Raw genomic sequence first — 18,521 nt, 5'->3', positions numbered from 1 at the left:
CTTTATTAATCAATGATCAATTATATATATTCATTGATCTAAGGGCGGATTATTATAGGGCTAGAATCATAGATCCCAAGAAAATTTTTGTTCTCCCATAACTTCTCTATTAATCACTGATCAATTATATATATTTATTGATCTAAGGGCGAATTATTACAGGGCTAGAATCACAGATCCCAAGAAAATTTTTGTTTTCCCATAACTTCTCTATTAATCAATGATCAAATATATATATTTATTGATCTAAGGGCGGATTATTATTCGTCTGAAAGTTTCTCGAGAGAAAGTGTTAGTGGGTCAGGGTGACGACACACCTCCAGACACTCCAGCAAAGTCAGAACAATGGGATCTTTGAATCATTTAAATGCAGAACGTATATATTCGCCAATCATTAAAATAATTTCCTCACCGAAGATGATTTCTCCTCTCGAAGGGCGTCGATCATTTTGTAAGATCCTGAAGGAAGTTCCTGGTAAATGAGTCACCCGGTAGACGAATCGAGTCCGGTCAAAGAAGGCCTCGGCTAACTTTGGCCGGAGAAATCTTTCACGGAGAAAAAGCGAGTGGGTTCTATCCACACACACACTGGTCTCACCTTTGTAACGATCTCAGGCGTCTGTGTCGGTGTCTTATGTCATCCACTCGGTGAACTAGATTCGAAATCCTCCGCGTTAAGAAAATCGTTCTCTTACATGATCCTCTGTCACGTGAAAATAATGTTTTAACGAGGTTTACATTACTTTGTGTGAAACGAAATGATACTTTAATGAGTGGCGAGCATCGATGCACTTTATTATTGAAGCTTTCTTTTTTAGAAGATCTGAGAAGAATAAAGTCACGTTCGCATCCGGTACTATTCTCTTTTTACGAAATTATGTGTTAGTCATCGTTACAAGATTCGGATTTCCCATTGGGGTTTCGGGTAATGCTGCGTGGCAGTGTCATCGGCATTACAATGAATCTGACTATTCATAGCTAGAGATGTCATTGAATGCTAATTACTCGGTTAGTGTTTACCACCTTGCAATAAGTATTATTTCTAGATGCGATGCTTTCGAATTTCTGTACGAGGAATACGATTTTGATTCGAGGTTTAAAAATAATTTCGGTAATTTAGGTAATTGTAAAATGATAATTTAATATAAACAGCTGTTAGCGAGCTTTTTGCGAGATGTTCACCTTGGAGCTCAGATATAGCTCGCGAGCTATTCCGATTACATATGCAAATATTTTGTAAAATTTTCGTCAAAGTTACGGCGACGAGCGTGAAATGCAATAAGGAGAGCATAAAGCGAAGCGCATACAGCAAAACAGAGGGCAAAGCTCGAGGGAAGGCCGAGATTCGGTGAAAGCGTGCCGCATAATCTGCATGTACACGTTTCCCGTTAATTTGCACGCCGTATTAGCGTGCATTATCAACCAACTGTTTTATTTCCCCTTTGCATTATTTATCACCTGTTGCATCGCGTACCTCGAACAATGAACGGACGCGTTTAGAAAATTCGATGCGTTACCAGTGGTTATAGATTCAACAAGTTTGGATACGTTTTTGTTTTCGAGAGATCTTGAATTTGTGCCGCGCGAACGAGCGCCATTTGCCCTATTTTAGTATAATAATGTGAAATAACTTCTCACTGCAACAGTCTAATACACGTTGACAGTGATAACATGTTGCTTCGATTCAAACGACTATACTCCATCATTCATTGTCAGTGCTTCGAGCTCAGTATTGCCATGTTTCAGTTACGAAGGCATGTCCAATCTAGTTGGATCTGTAGTCACCGAGGTTAGTGAAGATGTTACATCCCAGGATCGCCACCCCCAAAGTGCACAGCGAAGAGAAGCAGTAAGGTAAAGGTGATCTAGCCTTCCCCTTCAACATTAGTGTGGGAGTATTGCGTGGAAACAGCGAATTCTGGAAACGTCGAATTCTAGAAGCTGTCCTTCTTTTGTTTTTTTTTTCCCGTTGCGCTTTGCACAGCGACAAGCTAGAGTTCAGTGTGCTGTGAGACCTCGGCGGAAAGTTGTGCTGCCGATTGCGTGTCGATTCAATCTCAATTCGTTTTGTTCTTTTCTTTATTTTCGTTTTTTTTCTCTTTACTTAATTTTTTTTCAATAAATTAATCAATTAATTATAATAAGTGGCGATTAAACTACCCGTTCCCGCCCTAATCCTACAGTAGATACGACAGTTCCATCATTAAACTCGGTGGGAATATCAGGATCTCTGGCGTCCGGAGTGGGGCGTCCCTTGCGAAATGATACTTTAATGAGTGGCAAGCATCGATGCACTTTATTATTGAAGCTTTCTTTTTTAGAAGATCTGAGAAAAATAAAGTCACATTCGCATCCGGTACAACTTACAGGATCTATTCTCTTTTTACGAAATTATATGTTAGTCATCGTTACAAAATTCGGATTTCCCATAGGGGTTTCGGGCAATGCTGCGTGGCAGTGTCATCGGCATTACAATGAATCTGACTATTCATAGCTAGAGATGTCATGGACGCGGCCCTTGTAAATGTCGGCACCGGGTGCGACCCCCGGTGTCGGTCACAGGATAGGTAGCAGGGGGTAGAATCAGTTTGGACATCCCTCGAGATGGGCACTTGAGTACCAGACGTGGAGGGCTCCGGAATAATGCACATAAGGTCATGGAGCCCTCCTTTACCGCCAGTGTTGGTCGCCTTGGGGTTTTAGTCAGTAGGAATTTGACACTTCCCCGCCGTCCTCCCCCAGGGGAGGGTCGGGGTCTTATGCAAGATTTCCCCAGGTTATAAAAAAATATTTACAGTCACTGATTCGAGTAAAGGTAGCTGGCTGCGACACCGTTATCAATCGTTCGACGTAGAGCGAAGTGAAACATCATCAGTCTTATAGCGACCGCCGAGGGGTACAGATCTACCTGCTAAACATTACATATACCCTTATTTTACTTTCTGCGTTTATTTAATTTGCTGTATTTATCTTCTTAGCTTATTGAATAAACTCATTAGGAGGACGAACGTGGTGATTTTATTACTGATTCCTTTACATCTCCGCACTCCTTTTAAACCTGCCTTATTTACATCCCTGCTTTCCTTACATCCCTTCATCTCTTGTATCCCTGCAACCCTTATAATAAATATATTACAAAAATTGGTTCGAGTAAAGGTAAGTAAAGGTAAGTAAAGGTAAGTAGTCTCGTTCAAATTTAGTTCCCCTTTTTGCCACCAGAGGGCGCTGATTCGACGTCGAAATTTTAGTTCGAATTTTTCCCGCTAGAGGGCCAAAATTTTGGCAAGGTTTAGTTCCTTTTTTTGAAACCAGGTGGCGCTGATTCGACGTCGAAATTTTAGTTCAAATTCTTCCCGCTAGAGGGCCAAAATTTTGGCAAGATTTAGTTCCTTTTTTTGAAATCAGATGGCGCTGATTCGACGTCGAAATTTTAGTTCAAATTTTTCCCGCTAGAGGGCCAAAATTTTGGCAAGATTTAGTTCCTTTTTTTGAAACCAGATGGCGCTGATTCGACGTCGAAATTTTAGTTCAAATTTTTCCCGCTAGAGGGCCAAAATTTCGGCAAGATTTAGTTCCCCTTTTGTTTTGTTTTTTTGTTTTCAAAAGGTCTTAAATTTGTGCAGGGATATAAAGAACATGTAATTGAAATGTTTAAAAATACTTTATTCATTTTCATTTTCATGAGGTACTACACCTTCAGATACATTGTTTCTACTTTGTTTATGCATAGTTATAGAAATAATCAATATTTGCCCATCTGTTTCACAATTTTCCCATTAATTCGTATAATCAGGTACAGTTTATCTAATCTCAATATAAATATAAATCCCTTATCAGCACGTATCGAAATTATTAAAGAGTCTTCTGAGATAATACAAGATAAATTTCTTTTTTATACTACTCGAACAGTCCTTGGTTATCTTTTGATCTTACAGTCGAACAGAAATCATAGTACATGTCGATAATATCTAATACTAAACTTGATGTTGTATCATTTGATACTTGAGCTGTCCATTTGCTAAATCGATTAACTTCAAAAATCAAAAAGTACATCAATTACTAAGATATAAAAGTTAAACATCAATCGTTTTGCTACTAAAATTTTTAAAAGATCAATGAATGAAGTTAAATATTTTGTCCATTTTGGATTGGCTAACAATTCTATGCGGTGTTTTGCATGTGAACGAAGTACGATCTGCTTCATAGGAAGCCATAACTTCCTTCAATAAGAATTAACCCTCTTAATTTACTGCCTTTAGCTATCTTTCGAAAATATTCACGATCCATTTCTCAAACAACCGCCCGTCGATCTTGGACTCCAAATATTCTAGCTTTGAATTGATGTCTCTGTTGACAACGGGCGCTGTCCATAGAAGAAATTCCGAAGGGAGTATAACAAGTACAAACCGGAAGGGACAGGGTTAAATGAGTACAGAAAATGCGTTATGTTATCACAGCGCTCAAAAACAATGATTTTTCGTGAACTTGGAAAAATTATTGGAACTTGATATGAATATCGCATTTTCTATACTCATTTAACCCTTGTCCCTTCCGGTTATCACTTGTGATACTCCCTTCGGAATCGCTTGAATGGACAGCGCTTCGTTGTCAGCAAAGACATCAACAGAAACCTCGAATAGATTTTCGCCAAAAAAGACGGGAAATTGCGTGAGAAAGGCATCATGAAGATACTCGAAAAATGGCAAAAGGAAGTGGATAAAAATGGTTAATGGTTTTCAATAAAGAAAATCGTCTTTCGTTCACTCACAAAAAACCACATGGAGTTACTGGCCAACGCAATCAAGATTTTATAAAATAATTTGCAAATACAGTAAAAGTTGGATAATTACCCGAAAGTTGGGACCAAAATAAAGCGGAGAACGTTAAGTGTTGCCTTACTTGGGAAAGGACAAAGAGCGAATGAGAAAGAGGTTCGTGAATTAAAGGAACCGAAGAAAACATATTGGTGATAGAATGCCAACGCAACAACAAAACTTTTTGATTTTTGATTTTTTTTCGTCGAAACATTTACTTATGTTTTTTGTCGCGCTTATGAATAAAAAGAGACCAAACATGATATAATTTGAATCATCTCGATTTGATCAGAAGCGCGACAAAAAGATAAGTAAAAGTTTCGACGAAAAAAAATCAAAAATCAAAAAGTTTTATTGTTGAATCATTATCTTATCAATATTCCAGTTTAAGTTAGCTTTGCAATTATTCAAGGGGTCTCCCTAGGTGGTGGGGATGGTTATGGGGTAGTTATCTAATGGATGTACCTTGGTACTTATCCAACTTAATCAAGATTTTATAAACTAATTAGCAAATAATATTTAGCTCCTCAAATATGCTACAGACCATGTTTAAAATTTTCTGAATACTTCTTCGTTCGATTGAAAATCTATAAAATAATAAGATATCTAAGAAGAGGAAGAGTTCGATGCAGGAGGAAGAATAGAAACGTCCGCGCAGTTTCTGAAGGTTTCCTGTGGTCCGCAGCCCAAGCCAGTACTGCCATCCTCGCACTCGCCCCAATTGTTTCCGGTTCTGTAGTGCCATCGGAGGACGCAGTGTTCGCAGGTGAAATTCGCCGGTAGACGAATCGGTATGTCGAATTTCGCTTTACTGGGCGGTACGCTCAGCTCGTAGGAACCGTCTTCCAACTGCAGGGGATGTTCGTTGAAACACTCCTCGGTTTCCACGTGATGCTCGTTCATCAACTGGCACAGGTTGAACCGGAAGGTTCCACGATGATTGGCAGTTAATTGTACTTTCACGTTGATGATTTCATTTGGAGTGTACCTGGGGAGAGACAGAATTTCAGACTTGAAATGATTCGTGTATTGTGTTAATAGAAATAAAATTTTATAATTGTCTTTTAAAAATATTTAAGATATCATGATTAATCAAAGAAGTATAAAATAATGGATTTTTTTCAATAATATTCTATTCCGTATAAAAATAATAATTAATATATAATAGAAAATAAAATAGTAATAAATAATAATTAAAATAATATTTTGGTCCACAGAGGATCATAGTGGGTGTTCGACAACAGGTGGGCAAAATTTTAAGGGGTGATTCTAGGGATCAAAATAAGACGAAAACCAAGAATAACGAATAGCGTTTGCGGCTTTGTTTTCTAGTAATTAATGTTTAAACATTCGAGTAAAAAGCGCCTGAAACCTGCAATCCGCCCAGCACCGACGTCTGAACGTCAGGTCAGCAGGGGTCGGTACAGTCATAACCAAGAATCGAAGCAGAATGCTGCAGTACCGATAGAGGTGTGCGAGTACTCGTAATTTACAAGCCGAGCTGAACTCGGTTCGATTGTTCGAGCCGAGTCGATCGCTTGAATTTGCCGAGCTACTCGAAATCGACGAACTGTTTGATATAAAAGCGAGCTACTCGAAAAAATCGGACTACTCGAATATTCGAGCCCTTGTGAAACTTCGATTTACGAGGGCTCGAATATTCGAGTAGTTCGATTTTTTCCATATACATAAGAAGTATAGACGGAGCCTTTCTACGAGGGGTAAGTGATAATCGCGGTAAGGGGGGAACTCATCTGACTTCGACTATTTTCGTAAGCGCAGACTCGGGTATGTTCGGCTTTTCGCATCCGTACGATGAGTTGTATTGAACTTGTAGCAGTGAAGTTGGCTACAAATTCACTACGCATTCACGCCGCGTCGATGAGTGAATGCGTGACCAACTTCACTGCGACAAATCAATGCAACTCATTGTCGGTGTACATACATACATGTGAAAAATGAGCCGAATACTACCGAGTCTTGCCGGAATAAGTCGAAGTCAGACGAGTCCCCTCCTCGCCCCGATTATCACAGCCCCCCTTACCTAAAGTAGCAGTTTATGCTCCGTCTATATTTCTTATGTCTATGATTTTTTCGAGTAGTTCGTCGATTTCGAGTAGCTCGGAAAATTCAAGCGATCGACTCGGCTCGACCGACCGATCATTGTTTGACTCGAAATTCGAGTACTCGAATAAATCGAGTACTCGCACACGTCTAAATACTGAGAAACAGAATAGCACGAAGAATGTTTCTACTATTCAACGCTTCATGGTTATGACTGTACCTTCCCCTGCTGACCTGACGTTCAGTCGTCGGTGCTGGGCGGATTGCAGGTTTCAGGCGCTGTTTACTCGAATATTCAAACGTTAATTACTAAAAAACAAAGCGGCAAACACTATTTCGTTATTCTTAATTTTAGTCTTATTTTGATCCCTAGAATCACCCCTTAAAATTTTGCCCACCTGTTGTCGAACGCCCTGTATATCCCAACATGGTCGAAAGTGTAAATTATTAATTTTCTTTTTAAAAAATTAACTTACTTCTTCACAATTATACCAAGTCCATAAATTCCACCATTGTCATTTGGTCTGGGTCGAGGAAGAGCATAGTTATCCCCACATTCTCCACATTTTCCACCATTTTGCATTTGAATCTACGATCACAGAGAAGTGATATTAACACACTGTTGCAAGGAATTAAATTCCAAAGGAAGGTCTTAAACTTGATGCATGTGTACTTACTTGAAAACCACCGCAGAAAAGCTCATTATCGTTGTAATTAACTTCAACCGGAAAGCCTTCTCGCCAAGCACTGCTTCTGCTGACAGGACTCAACATCATCCCGTGTCCATTGATCCCTTCAAGGGAGATGCCCAGGGCACAGGCTAGCAGTAAGAGTTTCACAAACACCATGTTGCGAATGATTATCTTGACACAGGTTCAATTAACAAACTATGCTATCTGTATGCCCTACTATCTTATATAGGGCGATACTTACTATCGCGAAGTAGTTGACACACAATTAATCGGAATGATCAAGAATTATCTTATCGCGACGAACGCATCGATTTTCCTGACAATCTGATGTAATAACATCGTTTTAAATGGTTTTTAATACCGAAAGATTATTGATAGAGTGGCGCATGTATTTAAAGAAAGGATTCGAGATTTTTTATTCTAGACAGATCACTTTTCTAGGTAAATCAGGATTACTTTTACTCGTTCTGAAGAGCTAAATGAAAATAAATTGTTGAAATAATATATTTCTAATGTTTTCTAATCGTTGGACTCAAGACAAGTTATCAAAATGGTAAATTCAAATAAATATTTCTTTCATTTTTCTGATAACTTTGCTTTTCTTCAGCTGCTTTAATGTTTCTCCGATGCCAGCTTTTGATCTTTCAAGTGCATCGAAGCTGCCAATACAAGATTCAGTGATACTAGTTTTCCGTTTCCGCTTCTTTCTTTGTGAATTATGAACGTAGAAATCAAAAGAGCAAATTATGGAAATAATTCTGGGTCAAAAATATTCGAATTTCAGGCTACACGAATTTAGTGTGAAGACTAATTATAACGTTAAACAGATTTCTCAGCTGTGTTTAATTAATCACGTATTGATTTCTGAGTATCAGCTGTCACCTTCAATGCCATAGAATTTAAGTTATTGCTGAAGAAACGGTCGCAAAGAAACTTTCCACTTCCGCGAAAAGATTATTCAGAAAAACATTTTGATAACGTCTTTCCCGGGAAAGTTAAGTAATTGTTTATGTAACATTACACTTTAGATAGAAAGTACTGTTTAATACGTTAAAACCGAAGAGGTAAATGATTTCATGTCGAATGCTTTCACAATTTCTTTTAATTACTTCCTTTATCCTTTATCAAATTATCGATCAATAGTGATAACAGAGATTTGTTACAAATGATTCACTCAAAATCATGTTTTCTGCTTCTATCTCATTTTTGTAAAACTGTGTCCAATAAAAGAATTCTTATCTATTCTTGGAAAATTAAATCGCAGTTCATTTCTCAAGATTTCTGTAAATATTTTCTAATAATTTTCTAATAATATTTACTAATTTGAATTGTACATGTTTCACTTGAAACAAAAATCAATTTCTGCATGGCACCGGATTAATTAACCCTCGAAGGGTGGTGGGAACGAAATTCATGAAGCATGTGAGTACTTACACGCAATTACGTTTTAATTAGAGTCGTCACTTAAAATTTTACACAGAAGATTAAAGGAGTCATTTGAAATTCAGAAAATGGAAATGTAGAAGGGTCTAATCTTAAATTTAAATTTAATTTAATTGCTCGCTATTTTAGCAGCTCGCCGTCCAAAGATAAATAATTATCTACTTATACAACAGCAGATATAGTAGGAAGCTCAATTACCTACTGTCATCAATTGAAGTGAACTGTACGATCATCTGTTGGTAATGTAGAAATCCTTCAAAATTGTATTATCAATTTACCCCTTAAAAATTCTATTCAACAAAAACAGAATTAGGGGTAAATAAAGGAAAAAAAGGGATGAATACGACATTTATACTTTTGTTTCCCTCAAACTAATTTCCCTATGAAGGTATGTAATTACTTACATAAATTTCCATGAATTTTGTAAATTCCAGGAGATCTATTCCTCCCTATTGTGAGTGTATACAAAATTTTATTTTTCAAGTATATTTCCAACTAGGGAACACAGATGGAACCTTTAAAAATAGGGAGCTCATAATAATTTAAAAAATAATATTATAAACTCAGAAAATAATAGAAGAATGATCAAATAGTTGAATACTCGTTAGTCTATTGAATTTTATCCTTCACAATTTTCACTAGTTTTTCACGGAACAAGGAGTTTCATTGATCCCCATAGTGCAGGGTTAAACGCACATCATCCTCAAAGGGTTGAATCATATAAAAGAAAGAAAATTCAATTTCGTAAGATGAAAAATTTCTCCCTCGAAATAAAAACACTTCTGACCAACATGGATATTTACAGTGCTTTTCCGTCGCTTTTCGAGCGGGTAATAAAAATACGAATGGCCACGCGGGTCCAGCAAAGTCGATCACCGACGACGAATCGATAAATAATTCGAGCTGGATGCAGGACAAACAGACTTTCGAATTCGTACGGACTTCATCTAAATTTCAAACGTTGAACCCTCATAAATCGCCAACCCGATCTTTCGAGAGGAGATCGACGACGTTGGAAAAGCGTTTCCCGCGATTCTCTGGCGGATTGGTCCGAATGAAAAAGGTCGAACGTTCCACGGAGGAGCAAACCTAATTCTCGTGTTAACCTCTTCGGGAATTTAATTTAAAATTATAAAAATGAAATTATTTAACCCATTTTAATAAAGAAAATTATATCATTTTTCAGTATTATAATATTCTGAAAATATTTTCTCACAACACTGGGAAACTAATTAAATTTCATTTAAATTCAAACAAAAATTATCCAAAGTTGCGAATATTTAGTCCGAACGGACAAACCGACGAGATGGAAACCAGTGCAGGTATATTTCACATATTATGGCAGGAATGATTCTACTTAGCTAACTGCAAGTAATTTTGTTAAACACTCGCAGATTTATATAATAGAGAGAACTACATATCATGAAAATAATATTCGAGCGAGTGAACCGACGAGATTGGAATTAGTATACATTCGGTACAGATAATACTACTTATTAGATTCCGAATAATTTCGTAAAATATTTGGAAATTTGTGTCATAAGAGGTATTAAATATGGACGATATAATCGACGAGATTAGGACTTTTCAATTGGTTTTCCACGTACATGAGGTGAAAAGATGGATATTTCAAACCAGATATGTTTCATCTTTATTCGGGAACATCGAATATTTTATTTGCAATAATATTTATTATAACTTTGTCAAGCATGAAAAGAAAACTGTAGAAATAATATGTACACATGGATATCCCTGAAGAGGTCAACATTTTCAATTCTGTTCCATCTACACACAAAACACATAATCGCTGGTCCAATTATGAATTATTATACCAAGTGATATGCCACGTTTTCAGTCTCTCTTTAACCTTCTTTTATTTTCTTCATCGGTCAATCAACACATTGTCCTAATTACAATTTGATAATCTTGTTCATTAACACCTTCACCATCCGGAATTTCGTTGAACATTGAAAATTCTGAATATTAATAATTTTAACCTGCGAATTAATATATTTGATTAGTGAACGTGTTAAATAGAAGATTAACATCATCATTACAATTAATGACACAGGGTGTTTCTTCTCTTTCCTTGTGTGTTTCGAATATTGTCATGAATAAGAGAGATGGCAGATTTAACGCATTAGAAGTCGTTAGAATATATTTTGAACACTGCTTTATAATATCGATTGTTAATCTGAATTTTCTAAGAAGGGCGACTTGTGATGCGTTAAGGGCACACAAAGGGTTGAACGAATTGAGCGGCCATGATTAGCCGTGACCGACGATTTCAATCCCGTAGAAAAAATAATTTTTCCTACTAAACTCTCTGCACAACGAAGTTTACCAGTTCCCTATTTAACACAAACTTACCACCCCTTAAGTTAGCTCGGTAATGGTGCACCCTAATGACGAATTAATCTAGTAATTAGATCGATTAATCCACTCTGATCGATTTAATCAAGCGTTTCAGCTATAATTGATTAAGCTAAATTACCTTCCGAATGCGTACACGCGCGTGGACGTTTGATCCTCGTAAGATCATGTTCAAAAATTTTCAAATTAATTAAAGGGTGACTCTGATAACGAATTGTCTTATAATTTATATACCGTTATTTACAATGATTAAAATTAAAAGGCATTGAATGGAGATACAAAAGAAAGATTCTGAATTTAATAAGAAGTTGTTCGTAGCAACAATCCGTGTCTGAGAAGTTTGCTACTCAAAGGGTTAATTAGCTTTGTGAAAAAAGAACCGGTTGCCAGTTTATTCCGTGCTATTTATCCTGGCTCGCGCCTAAACGAGCAACCCCTTATTTCCAGCGACAGAATGAACTGTCTCGCTGTCGACCCTCTTTTCTGCTCCAAGAGAGAAAAAAAAAAATACCACCACCATCCCTGATTCACCCTCTGCATCTCGCATATTTGTCTTGGAAACACCAGCCTGCGAGACCTTTCCTTCCTATCCACTTCTTCTCTTTAATTCGTTTCTTTTAGTTATCTGCTCTTCCAGAGATTGATATCGTACTTGCTCTTTTCGCAGTTCTAAATTCTCTCTGTAACTTTTTTCTTCGGCTTTCTAATGATTCCAAAGGGAGGAGTTTCGAAAGAGGGATTAAGGGTGTAATGTGTTTTAGAATGTGGGTTTATGGCAGCAATTTCTTACAGGGAATTTTTTTATCAGAAAATCGTTTTCCCATCTGATATCACGTTCGAATGTCTTCAACTTTGATCTCGAATGCAAATATGATAAAAATCCGTGAATACGAGATGTTGAAGAGATAGGAAGGAAGAAAGGACTGGCAGGAAAACAGGAGCGTATGAAATCGAGAGGTACAAGTGCCATTGGCAATGGAAGTTGACTTTACTACTCGATGACCATCGAATAAACCGTAGGAAAGGTTCAACCTTTTCTGCAATGAAGTCGAAGGAATAGAGGGTAATACCATATTCTTGTATTTTTCTTCTCAATTTCCAAGAAAATTCAACTGGAAATCGCAAAGTAACATTTAGAATATCCATAAACCCCATTGTTCCCATTTTTATTTTCTTAAATAAAATTCTTATTATTCTTTCTTATTCACACGCCCACGTACGCTTCGAAACTGCAACACACCGACGAGTAACGCTAATCTACTATGGCACTGATTACGTTAAAAAATATAAATCGTGCAAATTAATTCAGCGCCTCGTTTTATTGGGAAATTTCTTTTCAAAAACACAATATTTGATGGGTACCATCGGGAATTCTTAAATATTAAAATTTACAATAGTAATTAGGAAGGTGAATAATTGAAGGCACCGAATTAATCTGCACTCCTAAATACAAAGCCAGAAGATTAAACAAGCCGAACAAAGAATCGAGGAGATATATTAAACGGAAAGTGTAACTCGCTCGAAGGGATAACGAGTTTACTCCCGGGTACACGTGACGGCAGGACAAAAAGAGATTATTCCATGACGTGGATCAAATTATAAAGCGCAGACGGGTGACAGGCTTCGGTGCACCTTGGCAGGGGTCCAGAGAGTCGTTGGAAATTGCTCGGAGACTTCGCCTGGTAGCCTATTGTCGATCGAACAGAGACCGGTACTCATTCTGGATCTAACGTTTAACATTCGATCTATTTCATCGAGATCGTCCGTCGATTCGTCTCGAGAAGGATGTTACTGTTCCCCGATGCGAGGCCAGCCCGTCGTTGCATCGTCGAGGAGGAATTGGTCGGGATGATGGACGTCGTCTCCGTGGTCGCGCTGGTCGAAGTCAATCGCTTCTGCAAACAGTGAAGATTAAATATCTTGAATATATTTTTTACTTCGAATAAAAATTTCTGTAGCGTGATTGTGGAGGATCGGAAAGTAACGAGGATGCTCCGTGTTCGGCACGCTCGAGGCGCGGTGAACTTCCGCAATCAGTCGTAGGATCACGTAAGGTCCGCGCCGGAAGGGAAGCGTCGCTCGCTTCCGGTCGAGCTGCGCCAAGTCCGAGCACGTGCTCGTCAACGGATCCCGGAAATTGCGGCACGTAAAAGCACCACGATGCCCGGGATTACTTCCAATTCGAACGTCATTCCTGCTGCATCGCCCCTTTACACGATCGGCCAGATCTTAACACGGTTCGAACCAACGACACACCGGATCGATCACCCCTTTTTTTTATTATTAATTAATCTATGAATGGATCATCGTTTGATGAAATAAAGTACGGGAAATTGTGGATAGTAAGGGATAAAGCGGGAATTAAAGGTTAAGAAAGTCCGTGGACGGGTTCAACACGCTCGGTACCATAATTCTCCGTGATTTACTCGCACGTTCCGCGTGGCTAGTTGTCGGGAAACTTTTATACGCGATCTACCACCAGTGGATCCAATTCCAGGGAAACTTTTCTCACCGTAACTCGACGGAAGAAACGGCGCAATCGAGTCGATTCAGAACATTCCAGAGACACACCTTCGGCGAATCCCTTCGATGTGATCAACTTTTCGATCTCCTTCCCTCCTACTCATTACCCCGAAGTTGTTGAAATTTTTATGAAAGTAGTTTACTCTACGACCAACTGATCCAGAAACATTCGTTGCTTACCGTGTTAGAGACTTTTCATCGAGGATAGAATAAAACAATTTCAATTTCACTTACTATTGCATTAAATGGCGGACCATGGAGAGAGCTTTAATTTTAATTTAACTTGGTATTTTCAAAATTTTACCTTGCTCCTTTAAAAATTATTCTTCCAATCGTTTATAAACGATTGAAATTAATATCTTTCTAAACATTTTGTAAGTTTGACTTCAAGGGTTGAAACGAACTCAATCGAGTTGCCTATATTGCCCTATAGATTCCCTATGGATTCAATTAAACATCTGCATCGAGGAAGCATTTCCCTTCCCATCGAGCAGGGACGAGGAATCATTCCTTGAAATTATGTATGGAATTTAATAAGCTCACCTCGGCCTCGTTCTCTTTGTAAGACCAGAAGTCAATTTGTCTGAGTGCTTCCAGCTGGTTCTCCAGCGGGTCTGTGCCGTTGCTTTTCGAGCCGGTCCTCAGTCCAGGATCCTTCTTCCACTCGTAGATGGGTCGTTCCAGTCCTACCTGAAGTTGATTGCCAGATCTCTCTTGCTCTTCTTGTCTATTCTCGTTCCTCGTCTCATCCTCGTTCTTCCTCCACTCGTTCCCGGAATATTTTTGGGAGGACACCGCAGACACCGCGACGAAAGCGTTCCTCGACTTAGAGGACGCAGCGTCCGAAGTGGTTCCAGGTTTGGAGATGGGCATGGCCGTCACTCTGTGATACGCGAACTGTTTCCATTTGGTAGGCCAAGTACCCGTGGAACTAGACTTCCCATAGTTCCATTCGTCGTTGATCTTCTGCTGCCAGGGGGTCAATTCGTTGTTCTTCGACCCCCAGCCATTTTGCTCGCTCGACTTCCTGGACCAAGTGTCTCCGGAGTCTCCATTGAACTTGGAACCATCATCTACCTTGGAGGGCCAGGATTCGTTGGTTTTCGTCGACCAGGAGCCACCGTTTCCTCTGGGGGGCCAAGAATCATTGTCCCCCGTCTTGGACGTCCAGGATGAGGACTCTGGTTTGGATATCCAATCTCCTTTCATCTTCCAGGAATCAGGACTGTTCGACTTTGACGTCCAACCATCGGTATCCTTCGTCTTTGAGAACCAGGAGCCTGGTTTACTGGACTTCCCTGGCCATAGGTCTGTTAGGGGAACGTCAGACTGGTCCATCCAGGAATCGTTCATCTTCTCCCAAGATCCCTTGTTTGATCTTGATTTGGGCCATCTTCTGGAGGAGACCTCGTCTGAGGATTCCATTGGTTTAATTTGATAGGGCTTCCAGGTGGACTGGTCAGCAGCCATCACCCAGGCTCCAACTGACTGGATCTTAGGCAGGGTGGCCTCATCAGACCAAGAGTTCTTACCATTGTACTTCCTCCTCCAAGCAGCAGAGTCGTCAGCCTGCATGTCTTCGGATTTTATCCAGTCCTTGGAGCTCTTACCAGCCACCATCGCCCAGGGTTTCATGGATTCGCTAGATCTGGTCTTGTAGTCGCTGAAATTGCTCCTTTCATCGTTGGATTTGTACTTGGACTCTGTCTGAGGTATTTCTTCATTTTTATTAAGATCCTTCGAAGCAAACAGTCTGCTCTGCTTGTCCTCCTTCAGCTTTCGTTCTCCATTTGACTTCTCAGCTTCCTCCTTGGGCCACGTCGCACCGTTCTGCTTATCCAGTCCCAGTTTCTTCACCAGGTCGGCATTCGGATTGTAAGACTTCCCGTTCTCGTCCTTGGGCCAGGGTTTCGCGCCCGGTAGCTTCTGGGGCCAGGTAGCCGGGTCCGAAGTCAGACTATTCCAGGTCTTCATCGTGATTTGAGGTAGCACCACCTTTTCCTTCGACTCTTTCGACCTGGTCAACTCTGATCTATTCTTGCTCTTCTCCCATGCACCATTGGATTGATCACGATCGTACACCTTCGCTGGTCTTTCGTTTTGCTGCCACGAAGGAGGTACTTTCAAAGGCTTCTCCACGGGCCAGGATCTCTCTCTGTCCCAGGAATGCTGGGCGCGTTGTTCCTGCCAAACTTTCTCAGCTTCTCCCACTTCTTCCGGCTCCTCTTCGTTGCCAAAGGCTGACCAGTAGCCCCTCTCCGGAGGCAAATAACTGTTACGCTGCGGCCAGTATTTAGGGTCGGCCGGAGGCTGCCTCCAGGGCCACTTCTCGAAGGCTACCGGCATCAAAGGACGCTCCTCGGTTTTCCATGGTCCGTTGTATCGAAAGATGTCTGGCCAGCTTTTGCTCAATGGAAACTCACCACCCTGTGCCTCGTAGTCTTGACTGCGCCCAAAACCGTCCACCTGCATACTGGAGTCGCTTTGGTAATCCTCCTCCTGTCTTCGCATGAAGTCGCGAGGTCCTGGCAGTAGCTGATTGTACCTGGGTCGGTGATAGGCTAGGTCGTAATCTGGAATGCGTTCTGAGTCTGAAAATTGATCATTGAATTATCACTTTCAGGAAAATCATGCGGGACACCTTGACGGGCTAGGGTACATGGACAGCTACATTGAAAATCTTTCTTAAATTTTCCAAGTTTCTAATACCTGAACGTACCTGTAGCTCTGTCATAGACGTTCACAAATTCCTCGTGCGGTTGAATACGCGCAGTCTGACGGTTTCCAACGTTGCCGAACCGCGCCACCCTTTGATCGCCAAGTTCGGCGACGTCTTCCGTTATCATAGCCTTTCTATCAGACGGGAACGACTTTAGATTGCTCTTCGGCTTGCTTCTTTCGATCAGATCCCGAATAGAGGGCAAGGTTCTAGGGCTTTGCGAAACGGAGTAGCGAGCGCTGGTCTTTTCATTCTGTTCCTGGAGATCCTGCTGCCACGGCGGTCCAAAGAGCCTTTCCGCGACCAGACGCCATTGAACCGGCGTCGTTTGCCATGGCGTCTCTGTGGTGGTCAACAAAGGGGGCGTCGCTGGTACCGGCGTCAACGTGGTCGTAGAGAAACGATGCTTCGGCTTCTTTTTCTTCTTCTTCAACTTCTTACGGGACTTTCTCGAATCTTCGGGCGATCGTGGGGTGGGAGGGAATAACGTGGACGTGGAGTCGTAGCTACGTTTCGACGGGTCTACGGAGTTTCTCGAGAGATTCAACTCGTTCTCCGCGTTTACTGATAAAAGCAACAGAGAACAATCATTATTTTGATTATAGCATCCGGCCAGCATTTATTTCAGTAAAATATTTATATTTTAAAAAATTCGCTATCGTCTACGGGAAAGCGGGTTATATAAATTATTCAATTTTTTATAAAATAAAAAAATGTCGCTCGAAGCTGGTATTCGGTGGCGGCGTTCATCCATCAACGCCAGCAAGTGGCTATTATTATTAAAGCGGCATTGTTCCTGTAATGGAGATTAAGATGGTCTCTGTGTGCAAAGCGGTTTAGCTACTGCACGATGTACCCCGGCTCACTGGTTCCCAAATTATTCACCGCTTCTGTATAAATAATCCCTCTCTACCAACGTCAGACATACGTATAGAAAATAAAATACTACAATGATCACAATTTTATTCTACGCTTTTCGTTTAAAAAAATCCATTTCCTCGATTACAAATGCGGTGATTTTCCTTGTTTTCAGGTAATTCTATTACATTCGAGCAAAATAGAAGGTACATCGATACAGGAGCCGGTTAACGTATTGTTCCAGCGGATAGGAAGCAATTGAACGAGGGAATGGATGAAAAAAGAAGGACAAAGGGATGGGGTGAACGCGAGCGAAGAGCATCGACTCCAGAGCGAATTACATTGATTTTCACGTTACACCGACGGACTAATTGTCAGAGAGGCAATTACAGTGAACAATAATGCAGACACTAGGTATCTAATCGACCTATTGTGAGGCTTTATTGGATTCCCGAGTCGACTGGAAGGCGATTAACAGCACGCCTCTTCCTCTTCGCGAACCGATTTTCTCCTTTCAAACCGACCCATCGAATTTCTCTGAACACTTTTGGTTAGAATCTGTTCCGACTATTTCTATTTAGTGAAAGAATCAATTTTAATTGCCATTAACCCTTTCGCAACTCTTTCTGAACACTTTTGGTTAGGATCTGTTCGATTATTTCTATTTAGTGAAAGAATGATAATTTTAATTGCTATTAACCCTTTCGCAACCCTTTCTGAACACTTTTGGTTAGAATCTGTTAATGATAATTTTAATTGCTATTAACCCTTTCGCTACTAATTATAGTCACCCGTTCTACTAGACGGTGAATTTTGTATCCATTTTTAACTTTGGTAGATCAGAATATTATTATAGTTGCCGATATCTTGTATTTAATTTCTATTTTACGAGATTATTACTTTGTTATTTTTATTTTTTAAGTGCGTCTGTGTTAGGATTGCCTCGTACAGCAAGTCCGTCGTAGCGAAAGGGTTAATCCAAATCACTGCTGTACAATTCGTGAAACAATAGTTCACGAACATTAGTTTAAATCA

At 40.0% G+C, this 18,521-nt stretch overlaps 2 protein-coding genes across 5 annotated transcripts in view; both read right to left on the bottom strand.

The window, feature by feature from the left end:
- Positions 1–3,642: 3,642 nt before the first annotated feature.
- Positions 3,643–7,783, bottom strand: LOC114877696. Its single transcript, XM_029190623.2, has 3 exons — positions 7,556–7,783; positions 7,355–7,467; positions 3,643–5,802 (listed from the first exon to the last, which is right to left on the bottom strand). Exons 1-3 carry the CDS (start codon positions 7,724–7,726, stop codon positions 5,421–5,423), a joined length of 666 nt encoding a protein of 221 aa, XP_029046456.2. The 5' UTR covers positions 7,727–7,783; the 3' UTR covers positions 3,643–5,420.
- A 2,857-nt stretch (positions 7,784–10,640) lies between these two features.
- The window catches only part of LOC114877694, an 89,215-nt gene continuing 81,334 nt past the window's right edge, over positions 10,641–18,521 (bottom strand). For 3 of the 4 annotated variants that reach the window (XM_029190619.2, XM_029190620.2, XM_029190622.2), the window contains 3 exons: positions 16,629–17,192; positions 14,453–16,500; positions 10,641–13,281 (listed from right to left, as the gene is read on the bottom strand). In XM_029190619.2, the coding sequence (XP_029046452.2) occupies positions 13,132–13,281; positions 14,453–16,500; positions 16,629–17,192 (2,762 nt within the window). In that variant the 3' untranslated portion in view covers positions 10,641–13,131. The remainder of the gene's footprint in view (positions 13,282–14,452; positions 16,501–16,628; positions 17,193–18,521) is intronic. The other variant, XM_029190621.2, reaches the window with a different exon arrangement.

This window comes from Osmia bicornis, chromosome 15 (assembly GCF_907164935.1).
Source record: "Osmia bicornis bicornis chromosome 15, iOsmBic2.1, whole genome shotgun sequence".
Taxonomy (NCBI): Eukaryota; Metazoa; Arthropoda; class Insecta; order Hymenoptera; family Megachilidae; genus Osmia; species Osmia bicornis.
The sequence above is the reverse complement of the archived record's forward strand: the minus strand, read 5'-3'. Positions and strand labels throughout refer to the sequence as shown.

What these genes read in the sequence shown, in the direction of transcription:
- LOC114877696 (XM_029190623.2), bottom strand. Translation starts at nt 7,726, where the DNA reads ATGGTGTTTGTGAAACTCTTACTGCTAGCCTGTGCCCTGGGCATCTCC. An exon ending in TTTTCTGCGGTGGTTTTCAA is followed by an intron (nt 7,468 to 7,555) that starts GTAAGTACACAT and finishes CTGTGATCGTAG; the next exon opens with ATTCAAATGCAAAATGGTGG. An exon ending in CTTGGTATAATTGTGAAGAA is followed by an intron (nt 5,803 to 7,354) that starts GTAAGTTAATTT and finishes GTCTCTCCCCAG; the next exon opens with GTACACTCCAAATGAAATCA.